A 13540-nucleotide genomic window follows, 5' to 3' on the forward strand; every position below is an offset into this window, starting at 1 on the left:
TAGTCTAGCTGGTGTAGTCAGTAGCTCCCGAAATATGAGACTACACTTTCCATTTGATATGCTTTGAAGACAGGTCAAAATCCTTAACGTGATTTAGGTTTACTGGGAAGGTCTATAATCCTGCTTTTTAATAAACTCTGTATTTCATGTTGGAACAATACTGCTGTATGTCAAGCATCGCTGAGGCTCACAGCCACAGCTGTATTCCTTTGGAAGTTGAAATACATTGTTTTGGAAGAGCATTTACAGAAAATATTACCGGACTCAGACAGGGCTTCCTGTAAAACCTGGATTGTCTGGGTGCTAGGTTTTTGTTCTTTTTCAGTTGAGGAACAATCCAGCCTCTCAGACGTTGAATGCTATTCAACGTCTTCCTGTACTTCCCTGTTTAACAGCTCCTGCTGCGAGTGTGTGTGCAGGCTGTAGCTCTGGCTGCTCAGCGCTGAACTTCCCTCTGTCGTTTGCTGGGGAGCTCCCAGGCACTGCTGGGGAATGAAGGATGAGGCGGGTCTCTTCAGTGTAGGTTTTAGTCAACATCTGTTTGTGATGAGCAAGGTGCATTTCAATTGGTGTGGAAGAGCGGGGATGGCACTGTGTCAAGGAGCTGCAAACCTTGGTAGATGCAATCTTGTGGAAGCCTTGTGGATGCAAATGCAGGCACTGCCGTGCTGCTGACTCACAGCAGTCTGACAGGAAAAGGCTCTTTTCTGCTTGCCTCTGGCTTCCTCCAGCGTGTGGTTAGGGAGGACTTACTATCTGTTCCTGTAGTTCTTCGATAATGTTACCATACTGGCCAGCGTGACTCCACAGAAGGAACTTGGAGGTTGGTGAAAAATATCTGTGCTATTAAGTGTCAATTAGGATGATATTTCTAATGTAAAACACTCGTAAAGAGAGTTCTCAGGATTGATAAATAGCTTGTTCTCATTGCTGTCTGCATCCCTGACTCCTTTTCCCCCCGTAAGTATCATGTGGATTTATGTGACACTTCACAGAGCTGAAGTCCCTGACTCCAAGATGATAACTCTAAGTGCCTCTGTCTGTGAGGAGAATTGCCCCAGGTAGGGGCAATTTTTAGTTTTAGAGTCAATGCTTGCCGCCCTTCTTAATGACTGGAGGTGCCAAGTTAAAATCCTTCAGCAAGAAACAGGTGATGAAGCTTAAAAAGTAAAACACAACAAACCCCACCGTCAACAGCAGAAAAAGGATGAAAAGAGAAGGAAAAAAAAAAAAAAAGCTCCATTATGTGTTCTCTTGTAAACCAGATTCTGATGTGGGACTATATTTTCTTTCTTAAGTGTATGTTTAAGCACTACTCATACCTCATGTCTCTCAGTGTGACTGGGAAAAGGCTCCAGTGCTTCTTAAAAAACAAGTGAGATCTGTACTTGACCTGTGTGTGCTGATAGGAGTCGTGCAGTTCATTTTAATAGAACATCTGTCCTCTATGTGCAGAAAAAATGTCTTTTATTAAAAAGCCAAATAAATTAAAGTGAAATTGGAATATTATTTCATGTCTTCTACCCTTGTGGTGGTTGGTTTAGTTTTCAGAAAAGACTTTGATGCATATCAATGTCTGATTTTTTTTTTTCTTTTTCTGAAAGTCCCACGGGGTTGGCTGCTAGTTGGGATTAGCTTGCACCCACTGATTAATTCCTTGTGTCACTGGTCTTGAATCTCGGTGCAGTTGTTCTTGGAGAACCTGCCGACAGCAGCAAACCAGCAGTGCTGTTATTGACCCAGAATAGCAGCGGAGTTGTTATTACATGAAGCAAGGTTTTCTGTGAACTACGCTTCTATTCTGTGGAGCTGATGAGCTGGTTAACACCTTTTACTTATTCTGTAAGGATCTGAGGCTGGAAGGGAATCAATGCAGTTGTGAAGCACGGAGAACCAAAATAGCAGTGATTCACTTAGAGTAGAGTCAAATCTTCTTAAAATTAAACTCCATTGTGTTAGAGGCTATTTTTTTTTGATATCTATATTATTAACTTCTCTGATAAAAGCAGAAAATGTAATACAGTGATATTGGAGAAGCCTTGCACATTACATCTAAGCTACTGTCTTGGGGTAGTAAGAGAAGAAACCACTCTTCATCAAGTGTGTTACGAGAATCAGATTTTACAGAATTTCTGGTTCTCGAGGTTACCATATAATTCACAAACCAAGTTTTAGCATTGATTTCCTTGTCTTTCAAATAGGTAGTTTAGGATGGGTGTGAACTCTGAAGCACGTATATAAGAATATGTAATTTCACAAGTAACAAGCAATACTGGACAGTTCAGGGAATTTTGTCATGGGCAGAGGTGTTTACTTGCAAACTGTTGCTTCTCATGTTGTTGTCCTCAAGACTTTTTTGATCATGGAATTTGGTTACTTTAGTATATAACAGGTTGGTGGACTTCTCTTGTAGAAGTGTTCCAAGGTGTGTTCTTTGGTTTACCTTTCTAATTGGATTGGATCAGATGCTTAAAATGGGCTTGAGGTTTGTAGGCCGGAAAATATGGAAGAAAGCTGAAGAATTCATATACAGGGAGCAATCCATTTCCAGAACTGTGGTCAAAAGTTGACTGTCGTATGCAGGTTGTTCCAGGCCTGACTGTGCCACAAGGCAGAGATCGTAGATTTGACCATATTGGTGTTAAATTTGATACTAGAAATACAACACAGGCATAGCCAAAGTGTCTCTGGAGAGGTTGGTTAGTGATACCTCCAAGGGCGACAGCGCACTGAGCCAGGAAAACTTGCTGTAGCCCTCCTGAACTTGAGATGATAGAGCCAAAGAGTGCTGTCTGTGTGGTCCCACCAATGTGGCAGATGCTGACTTACAGATCTGGTACTACCCCAAAAGATCGGGGTTTTCTACTCAAAAGTTCTTTCTTTATATGCATTCTAGAAGTCACATTAGGCCAGTTTTTCTCTAGTTCCTCCTTTTGATTGTGGTAATTTGAAGTTTACTCTGTTCCATTCTCACAAGGTATAACCAGCTTGGAAATCAGTGCTACTGAAGTTTTTTATTGCAAAAAGGCTCTATTTTAGTTTCTTTAGAGAACACCACTGTTTGTGTGTCAGGGCACCCCTGAAGTGCCTTTATATTTTTCTTCCATGATCTCTAACGTGGTCAGGCTGTGTTGCCCATTTCTTTTCCCCACATATTCCCCAGCTTCCCACACTTGAGGTCTAAAAACCTATTCAGCAGCACTGATGTCTCAAGCGGTGGGTATGTAAATATTTATCAGCATGACAGTCAACAACAGTGGGAGGGGGGAAATTGCTCCATCTACCATTCAGGGAACCTTTGAGTTCTGTCTCAGAGCGTGCAGTTGATGAGAAGAGGAAAGGTTTGCAGTTGGTGCTTGATACGTTTTTGCTCTCTCAGTTCCTGTTTTGTGGCAGATGTCATTCATTTAGCTGTGGAAGGCTTTATCAGCCCTTGCGGAGGCTTTCCCCTGCACACAGCACTCAAGGCTGGAGCTGTAGTGGAGGAAAATGGAGCCTGTAGATCTTCTGGCACTTGCCTCCCTAGAAATGAACAGCACCACAGCCACCCTGGCTTTGCTGGCAGTCTTCCTGGTCCTGCTGTGTTGGTAAGTGATAGCGGTGAGATGGGTTGCACATCAGACACAAACCCTGCTGAAGCCCTGCCAGCATCTTTAGAGTCTTTTATCCATGAGGGGAAATTGGAAGGTAATTTCCTAGGAGGGAAATGGAGGGGGAGTTGGTTTTGGTGCAGAGAGTGCAATAAATACTCACAAAACTCACGATGCTTTTGGAGAATTCTCTCCTTGCAATATTGTCTTGTAAGTGCTTTACCAACTGCTAGCAAAAATTGTCTTCTAAGTTAAGAACTTATTTATTGGTTTCTTATTAATTTCTTTGGGCAGCAGGAATATTGGTTCAGGTCAGAAAGAAACCAAGTACTTGTTGGACCTCTTCTCTCTTCTGTGCTGCACACTTGTTCTTTGGCTAAAGTGTACAGACACTGTAACTGCTGCTTGAATTTCCACTCTCATTCTTTTCACACTGACTGGTGGACACAAATCAAAATAACAGCAGCCCCAATGGTTAGCACAGTAAGCATTGCAGTGAGCTGTGCTGAAATGAAAAAAAAAAACAAACCTCCCCCCATCCTAAAAATTTATTTCAGAAATTATATTAGCTGAACTGGGAGTGTTTTTCTGACTTTTTAGTTGCATATCTCTTCAAATCCTGCCTTCCAGTCAAAGAATGGTGTTTTTTTGAATTGTATGAGTGTTCAAGGAAAGGTTTCAGGGACTGTTGCAGAAAATAAAAAATCCAGCAAAAATCTAAAGCTAATCTAGAAGAGACTAGTGATGGCACCATGAGTTCAGCACAATTGTAGCAATGTAAATGACAGATCACTTTGCATATATTTTGTCATTCTTTCACCCTGTTGAACTTGGTTCAACTTGCTTCTGTGTCCAGGGAGGGTCTAGAGCGATTAAAAAGAGTCAAACCCATATTTGACTTGTGTTGCAGTATCAAATAGGTGAATGAGCTGCTTTCTTAATAAGATCTGCCCAAATCATCACAAACATCCAAGTTCTATTTCCTCTGAATTTTATTGAGGAAAAAGCATGGTAAAAGCTCTAGATTATTATGTAAGACCATGCTGTTTAGCTGCCGACCTGTGCATCTCTGGGAACTTAAGGGGGAGAAAGGGAGGACAGAGGCACATCCAGAGGTCAGAAAAGCAGCAGATCAGCTGGTGAGATCTGGCCACCTGTGGATGATTTGAAATAGCCTGATACTTCCACACAGCACATGTCCAGATGTGCTGAGAACTCCGAAGAGCTGGAACTGCACCTTGTAAATGTTAGCTACTGTCTCTTGTGTGCTGACCCAAGGCCTCATTTTCTGGTTCAGTTTAGGAAAGGCTGTTCCTCCCTTGAAGTTAAGACATGGTGGTTTAGTGCACATTTGGTCTTGCCATTAACAAACCTAACTCTAATTGCAGAGCTAAACCAGACTCCTGGCTGTGGTCAGTTACTGCTGAAATGAGTGCCTACCATAAAAGTTCCAGAAAGTTCAACTTAGCAGTGAGGTGGGAAATTGTCTAACAGTAGAGACACCCTATATAGACACACTGGTGTCTGCTTTCCTGCCTGAAGGTGAGTTCTGTGAAAGCATCAAGAAAAGGAAGCAGAATTTTTATATAGGAGAAGTGTTTTATACTTGTAACTGCCAATGGTTACTACTAACCAATCTTGTTGATCTACAGATTGAAGCTTATTTTGAAGTAGCTTATTAAATACAGCTGGCTATTGATCACTCTTCCAATTAGAAGCTGGCAATTATTATTGCAATAAAATAAGCTATGGGCTGTTGGTAGGTTTGCCTGATGGCTGAGCTGTTCACATTTATCTCAGTAAAGTGCAGTGCCTGAGCTTGTAAGGTTAAAGTCTTGAAGCACATCTGCAAGTGTGGTAGTTGTTCAAACTTGTCAGCTTTCTAATGTGAGTCTGTTTTGTTAAAGTTTTTTGAACTGCCTGCATGTTTAAACAAATCAGCAAAACTTAATGCATGCTCACATCTTCTTTATTCATGACCGAAACCTTGAGTTCAGGGAATTATTTAAACAGTTGCTAATAGAAATGCAGGTCTCTAATTCTAGGGAATGCTTTTATTACAATCATGTTTCATACCTGATTATCTGGCTCTTCTAGAAGTTAGAAATCATGAGTATTGTGTATGGCAGGAGTAATAATAAAGTAATAACTCTTAAGATTCCTTTGAGGTTTTTCTTTATAAGCCTTATCCTAATTTTTAATAGCTACTGAATTATTATTTTTTTTTAGCTTTTTCTGCCAGGATTGTGTCTTTTCCAGAAGGGCAATCCTGGGGAAAGGGAGGAATGAATATTTGCTGTTGTAAATTTTGTTTTGGTAGTAATGTATGAATGGTTTGGGTCATGTTGTATCAACTGTTGTGTGAGTACAAAGAACAGGCAGTTTGTCCCCCTTGTTGGCTGTAAAAGGCTTAGCGAGGCTCAGCAGAAGGCAGTTGCAGGTAAAGGAGAGAATGAAAAGATCTCATGCACACTAGAATAGGAACGTGGTGATGGCAACATTTGTTATTGAGCTCTTTCCTTAGCACAGTTTTTGTAGGTGCGGGGACTGAGTGGTTTAAATGACAGCCTTGAGCTGCTGTCCATCGTCTCAGCCTCAGTCCCTGTTTGTGTGTGTATGGTAAGGCCAGCTGGGATTTGTCACAATTCAGCTGGCAGGTGGTATCTTGCTGAACTGTGATAAGACCAATCTCTTCACATTTTTGGGTATGATGAGGTCATATGAGAGAGGGAGAGAAGAAAGGGTTGATTGGGAAAGGGAGGAGAGGCTGTAACTGCGTAAAAATAAACTTAGAGGGAAGATGTAAGTCTTAGGAAGAAACTTGGATGATTTGATAATTTTTAGGCTTTCATTTGTGGTACAGTGAAGATCACCAATAATTCTTTATAACAAATCATGTAATAGCACATCTCTGATTTCTCATGCATTGTCATCAGTGTAATATGAAGGTGATGCTTGTAGTATAACATGTCAATTTTAAATCAGTGGAAGCAACTCTCAGTGTCTGTCTTCTACATGACCTTAAGTCAGCTCTAAGGAGAGGCTTTGCAAGGTAGTTGATTGAATGTTGGGAGTAGAAAGAACTATGAAACTTTTTGGGTACATAGTCTATTTGGATTTGAATGGAAAGTTGGTTTTTTGGTAATCTGTTAAATTATGAGGCTGCTCAAGCCTCTTCGCTGTCCTCCAGTCCTGAAGGATTTAGTCATCTGCTACCCTCACCATTCTTGCTACTCGTCCTCTGTAGGTAAAAGTCTCTTCTTGCAGGCTCTTATCATGGATTCTTGAATGTCTATTGCTACATCATTATTATTGTGATAAACAATTACTGCTTTTTTGACCACAAAAAGGCATAATATAGCTAACTAACAAAGTTCAGTAATACCCGTGTCACAACACTTAGCACTCTTAAAAAATGTCTTGTCTGTGTCTTCCCCTGCGATTTCTTCCACCCAAACTGATTATCAGAGCAGTTTCTTTTAAGAGCACTTTCTTTCTCAATTGCAAGCACTGCTGTCTCTATTTGTCTAATCTCTGTGAATCTCAGGGGTTTTTTTTTAGGCATGAAATAAAACCAAACTCTTAAGGGAAGAATGAGGTTAACATTTACAAATCCTAGTGATATTCTCTATTGAAAAATGCAGTAGTATATCTATGCAACATATTGTTCATTTTCATTTCAAACATATGCTGAGTTGGATATCCCATGCTTGGCTGTAGCTGCAAACATTGCTTTGTGTCTTTCTTTTTGCTGTCTGGATAGATGTTTGATAAAATGAAAGCAGGAGTTTATCTTGCTTTAAAGTTTAATGTACCATAAGCTGAGCATTATGAGGAAGCTGTCACAGCATTCAGATACCTGTGTTCAAACTGGATTATCAACCCCTTGTCTAAACAAAGCTGGGATTTTTTAGAAACATGGAGGTTGGAGGGGAGTATTTGTTTATGTTTGTAAGATCCGTGTCTAATTGCATGCTTTCAAACATAGCAAAACATAAACTAGTGGTGTTCCTGTCTGTTTCTGAAAAGCTAAGTAATTCAGAAAGATGTCACTTTTACACTGAAGTGATATTAATGATTACTTGTGCTAGAGACAAGTATAGAGAGACTAAGAGATTGGGGTCTCCCTAGATCAAGGTACTACCCATGCAGTACAGAACAAGTCAGTTGTGAGCCAAAGAATTTGCAGGCTCTGGTAAAAAAGAATGAAAACAAAACTTAATATTTTTTCCTCCTCTGACCTTAAGTCATTTGCATACAGTTGGATGGGGGACATATTTAGACAATGGGACACATGTTAGAGTCCATCAGTTGGTGCCATACCTGTACTAAACCGCATCAGAAGCTGATCTCAGGACACGGTAGTATTTCCATACAGGTGACTTCAATACCACTGCTTGTTTGGCATTACTTTGCATCTGTGGTTTTGGAAAGGGCTCTGAAGGGAAAGTTTAGCGGCAATCTTTTTCCAGCAAAAACTTAATTCTGGTTTTGCAGAACCTTGCTGTTTCGGGTTGAGTTAGCTGAAACTTCTTTTTTTTCTAAAGTAAATGCCATCTAATACTAGATCTTGGACCAATTTTTGCCCCTCAAAAGATCACTATTTACAAAATATATTTGACCACTAGAGCTCTACGTTTATGGTCTGAGTGCAGGCATAAGGGAAGTAGATTATTTTTCCTAACACATCCAGATAGTAAAGATCCAAGGACAGGCAGTACAAAACTTGCATCCTTCCTGGGTAGGTAGCTCTAATTTTCCCACCTGCCACTGCTGCCATCAAAGGCACAGGGCTGCTGGGACCTCTATGTCTGGAAACAGGCCTGGGAGTGGAGCATCAACAAACACTCAGAAAAATGTAGGGCTCTGCTCTTATATCAGGCTCTTCGGGGTGAGATGTTGCAAGAGGCATCCTAATTCTCAAGTGTCAAAGCCTGCTCATTCCCACTTGTGGCAGAAGGCACAGCTCTGTGGACAGAGAGTGCTCAGGGGCTGGTGCTCCTGTGCTGCTGCTGGACTCTGGCTCTGCACTTGTCTCTGTCTCCCACATCCTTCTGACCAGCGAAGTCTGATCTCTGAGCTGGGATCTCAGCTTACAGTCCCCACCTGAAGCCTCCCCAATTACACCCTTGTAGCTTCCCAGTTTGCAGCATTAGGTTTACAGGACCAGAAGGCTGGGAAGTTTGGGGATTTTTACTATTCTGTTAACCCGAGCTGGCAGTTGTTTTTAATTATTTTTTTCCCTAAAATGGCCATTCTCAGTGGAAATCATTCTGGTTACCTCCCTTTCATTTGAATGTCCCATTAGGAAATCTAGAAGGATCTGACTCAACAGGAAACAGCAGCAAACTGCTGTTGATGACAGAAGAAAACCTAAAAGATTCTGAATTGTCTTTGTCATGCAGTTTCACATCAAACAAATCTGGAATTCCCACTAATCTGTCAAACATAATTTGATCCTACAGCTGTGCAATATATGGCCTTGTCTTTGAGCTAAATAGAGCATCTCTATGTGAGCTTGAGAAGGAGCAGAATAAATTACTGAATTATAATTTGGAAAGGTGCCATACCACACATGACTTTATTTCTCTGAAAACAAAGTAGATTTGTGTAGATTTGATCATCCAGAACGAAGGAGTCAAGTTTACTCAGTGCCCTGATCATGCTGCTTTTAGGTAAACAGAATTGTCTTACTTTTGAGGGAAGAAGCAGAACAGTTTTCTCTTGTTGTTATTGCAGCTTCAGATCCCTAGGTTCTTTGAGATACCCTCAGAGGTTGTTATAACACCTTGGTTATCCAGGCAAGTGTTGGGTCTTTCGTGCTGTGCAGCTTTGGTTTTGCTTTGTTGCACTGCGCTGCAAAACTCAGAAACCATCTCTGCTCAAGCTTTGTTTTGTTTTCAGAGATTACACATCCAGCAGTGTTTATTTGAAGGTCTCAAGTGGTTGCTGAGTTTTCTGCTTTTGTGAAGGTGCACTTTAAAGATACTGTGTAAAAATCTCAATCTCCAGCCTATTAATTCCTTGTTTTGTTTTTCACTAAACGTTTTCATGTGTTTCCCCATTAAACCCCAGATTAAAGCATATTTTGATTTTAGTGAGTAGAGATTGGAGCCTTAATAGTATGTAAAGGCAGACGTACAGGGATAGGATGGCTTCCTTTCATGAAATAAGTATATTTAACTGTGTTCTGCTAGGGTCTCCAGGTCCATGTCCAATGGAGTGAGCTGCAAAGCTGGATAAAGCTGCACAAGAGCAAACAAGAGCTGGACTCAGCCCCTGAGCCATCCCATCTCTTCTTCCCCCTCCTGTGGGGCTTGGAATGGCCCGGGTCTGGTCTCAGCTGGGTTGCGTAGACAGGAGAGACCAACGAGGGAGGGAAATACTCTGACTTCTCCATCAGGCAACTTCTGGCTGGGACCCTGCTCTGGAGCTTCCCTGAGCTCTTCTGGATCAGCAGTTTGGTTTTAACTTGTCATCTGGTCTTTGCCTTCAGGCAGGCTGCTTTGTTTAACTTGGGGATATTTGGGCCCCTCTCAAACTGATTTTGGGTACTCCAAATTACTCTTCTAGGAGCTCCTGCCTCCATCTACTGACAGTATTAGGAACATGAGGAGCTTAACACCCTGCTGCTTTAAATGGAATCGAAATTGGATGGTGGGGGAATGCAATGTAAACAACTTCCTCAGAGAGAAGTCTCTGCAGTGCAGCACCCCATCCATTGCACTGGGGCTGTCTCTTGCTGTGTGGGCACATTGAATTGCCTGGCTCAGAGGGGCCTCTCAAAATCTGCTGCAAAGTCTTCAAACAGGGCCGTGAGCTCTGCTCTTCCCTGAACCCCAGGGGTGCATTCTGCAGGTACTGTGACTGCCCTGCCCTCGGAGGACTTCTTGTTCCTCCTGTGCCCCAAGGTGCATGGATTTTTGTCACTCCTCTTTCAGATAGCACACAGTGCCCTGCCAGCCTGCCTGTGCTCCCTCTTAAATGAAAAGTTAAAACAATTTGTAGTTTTGACAGGTTAGAACTCCTCAGAGTGCTGAAATATAGATCTCTATTCTCTTTTTTCTTGTCTCCTTTAACATTGCTCCCATAATTTTTAAAAAATTGCCCATATTATTCTTCACTCCTTTTTGTCTTTGCATTAGATTTCATCCATACCAATGTTTGTTTTGTCCTCACTGCTGGCTCACAGGTAATTTGTGCCTTTGATTGCCATCCCTTGCTCTTCTGTAGGGGAGTTTTATATAGTATTTAATGGAGCTGTCTAAAAAATGTTTTAAAATATTGACATATTATTGAGAGATTGTTTTTTGTCAGTTTCCCTTGACATACCCAGAATCTTTAGCTGGATTTTTCTCTCTCTCTCATCTCCCTAGTTCTGTTTTTGGTTTTTTTCCCTATTGAAAACAAAGTTAACTGTTCCATGAGCTCAATATGTGATAATTGCTGTGAAACAGCTGAAAGAGCTCAAAATATTTTCTGGTTTGGGTTTGGATATGCATTTATTTTGTTTTTCCAGGAACAGCAGAGGGGCTTGAGAAAAAAAATATTCCATATTTGCCTCTTCCTTCCCTAGCTTTATATGCCATTGCTTACACTGGTGACAGTTTCTTTTAAGCTTTAGTTGTTTATTTGACATGTTATCTATGATTGGAGTGATGTGCAGGTCAATAGGAATACAAGAGTTTTAATGAAGGGTCATCTAGCATATGGGAGATTCTCCATATCCATTCCTTTGGTAGTTTCTTTCCTGGCTAGGTGCTGCTTCCATGGTTCTGCAGAACCTGTGAAGTTGTTGAGGGAACAAGGAAGCAACAAGCATGGAAAATGGCAACACTTGTTATTTTGGGTTTTTTTTTCCTTGGGTAGGAAAAGAAGCTGGATGCCCAGCAATGGTTGGGAAAGGACTGGAAAGAATGACGGTGAACAGCAGGATATCACTCCATCTGAATTTGCAGTGGGTTGTTACAGATTGAGGTCAAGTATGTTTGGGCAAATCGAGGCTGGAAAAGAGGAGCTGCACTAAGGTGTATACTGGGAGTAGGGAATGGGCCAGTGGCTGTGTGCTTGCTTGTGTAGACAAATTAAAGTCTGCTTTGCTGCAAAGAATAGTTCCTTTCAGCCACTAAAACCCCTGTGATGTTCTTTATGAGTTGAGGGCCATGGGAAGGATGAAAAGGCAGTGGACTTCAGAGGAGATGAGTAATTGGTAATTGCATGATCACAAGATCCTGCTGAATGAATGCCCTTGGACGAGAACTCTTGGTGGAGTTCTGAACCTGTAACCCTCAGTATTGTTTTAACTTAGTGGCAATAAATCTGATGTAATCTGTGCATCCATGTTCGTGGTTTCTCATCCAAAAAGCTCCAAAGAGCTTTTATGTAAACACCCTCTCGGTAGAGCTATAACAATTGAAGAGGTCGTCGAGGCATGTGGTTTGAAACGTGGGAAAGACATGAAATAAAACCATCCTGGGAGAGGAAGGAGCAGCTAAAGGATCTTCAGTGGGTTGCATGCTAACATGAGAGACAGAGAGTGATGGTGGTCAAAACTGCAAAGGCCCTCTTCAATCTTTAAAATATCAATATGATCTGTTTGTTCTCCAAAGACTTTAATAAATCTCTGTTTTAAGATTTTCTGAAATACTCATCATGGCTTGAGATGCGGCAATCTCCCAACAGAGTTCTCAGTATAAGCTTCATAGTAGCAAAACTTAAAAGCTGCATGTTTATGTAAGGATGAATTTCAGTGAGTGTAACACTCTTGTACTGGATTGATTTATGTCTCTGAGTGTTGTGATGAGCTGTACTCAGTGTGGGACCCTGAGCTGACCAATAGTTCCTCAGTAGCCATTCAGGTCTGAGCTCTGGCCAGCAGCTTCAGGAAGATCAAATATCTCTTGGTGGTTCCAGAAAGGCTTCACATCCCCTCTTGTAGCTCATGAAACAGGGTTCTTCTGGAGTAACATTCAGCAGCCTTCACTTCTCTGTATCTGGCTTGCTCTCTCTCATCTCCTCACCAGAGCTACCTAGGAATAGGTGGCACAAAAATAAAGAATCCTCAGTTTTATGAGAACTATTCCTAGATATGACAACAAACCTTAAGCCTTTTTTATTTCAGAAGAATAGTATTTTAAAATTTGTTAGTCCACTAGAAAGTTTTAGACCTCAGGTAATTTCTCACATATTGTGCAGTTGTGTCTCTTGGTAGTTGTGTTTTAAAATTTTGAAAAGTTTAAATTTTTAGCAGTATTAAGTATTCAGTGGTTTCGCACTATATTTTCTTTCCTGTGATGTAACTTTTGTTTAATATAAATGGCAGTGCTCTCAATTTGAGTGGGAAAGCCATCTGGTGTTCTCTTAGGACACAGAGATTGTTACTAACTGAAAGAGACCATCAGATCTTGGGTGTGAGGCACAGAGGAGTGAGGAACCTCCCCAAGCAGGGCTGCAGAGCAAGCTTGGAATTTTAACGGTGGGCACAAGGTGGTGGAAGGATTGTGGGAATCTGTGCCTTCTCAGACCATGAATCTCATAAGGACTGGTGTATTTACAATGTAACTATGTTCGTCCTGCCAGGACTCAGTCTGGGATTTGAGAATTGGGGTTTGGGTAATTTATCCCTAACCCACCTCCTCAGCTTTTGGAGACTCTAACCATTAACAAGCATGGTAAGAAGACCTTTATTTTTCTGGTAGCTTGGTGACTTAGTTCCTCTTCCAGGCTTTAACTGTGTCACTAGTGGACATTTTCTGTTTAATTTTGACATTGCTAGGGATTCTATGCAGTAAAGCCTCTTTCTCCCTCCTTCTCCCCCTTTTATTTACGTTTCTGAGTGAGAGCATAGCCAAGCAGTGAGCTCAGTGCCATGGAAGCATTTTATATTTTGAGCAGAGATAAAAATCTCATTCCTTCTATAAACAAAACAAATCAACAGATGATACCCAGGA

The 13540-nt window shown here is 41.3% G+C and overlaps 1 protein-coding gene across 3 annotated transcripts in view; it reads left to right on the top strand.

The window, feature by feature from the left end:
* Positions 1-739: 739 nt before the first annotated feature.
* TBXAS1 (thromboxane A synthase 1) overlaps positions 740-13540 on the top strand; it is a 230242-nt gene continuing 217441 nt past the window's right edge. For 2 of the 3 annotated variants that reach the window (XM_066319777.1, XM_066319781.1), the window contains exon 1: positions 3329-3587. In XM_066319777.1, the coding sequence (XP_066175874.1) occupies positions 3490-3587 (98 nt within the window). In that variant the 5' untranslated portion in view covers positions 3329-3489. Of the gene's footprint in view, positions 824-3328; positions 3588-13540 lie in introns of those variants that run through there. The other variant, XM_066319778.1, reaches the window with a different exon arrangement.

The sequence above is a fragment of the Sylvia atricapilla genome, chromosome 5 (genome assembly GCF_009819655.1).
Source record: "Sylvia atricapilla isolate bSylAtr1 chromosome 5, bSylAtr1.pri, whole genome shotgun sequence".
Classification (NCBI taxonomy): Eukaryota; Metazoa; Chordata; class Aves; order Passeriformes; family Sylviidae; genus Sylvia; species Sylvia atricapilla.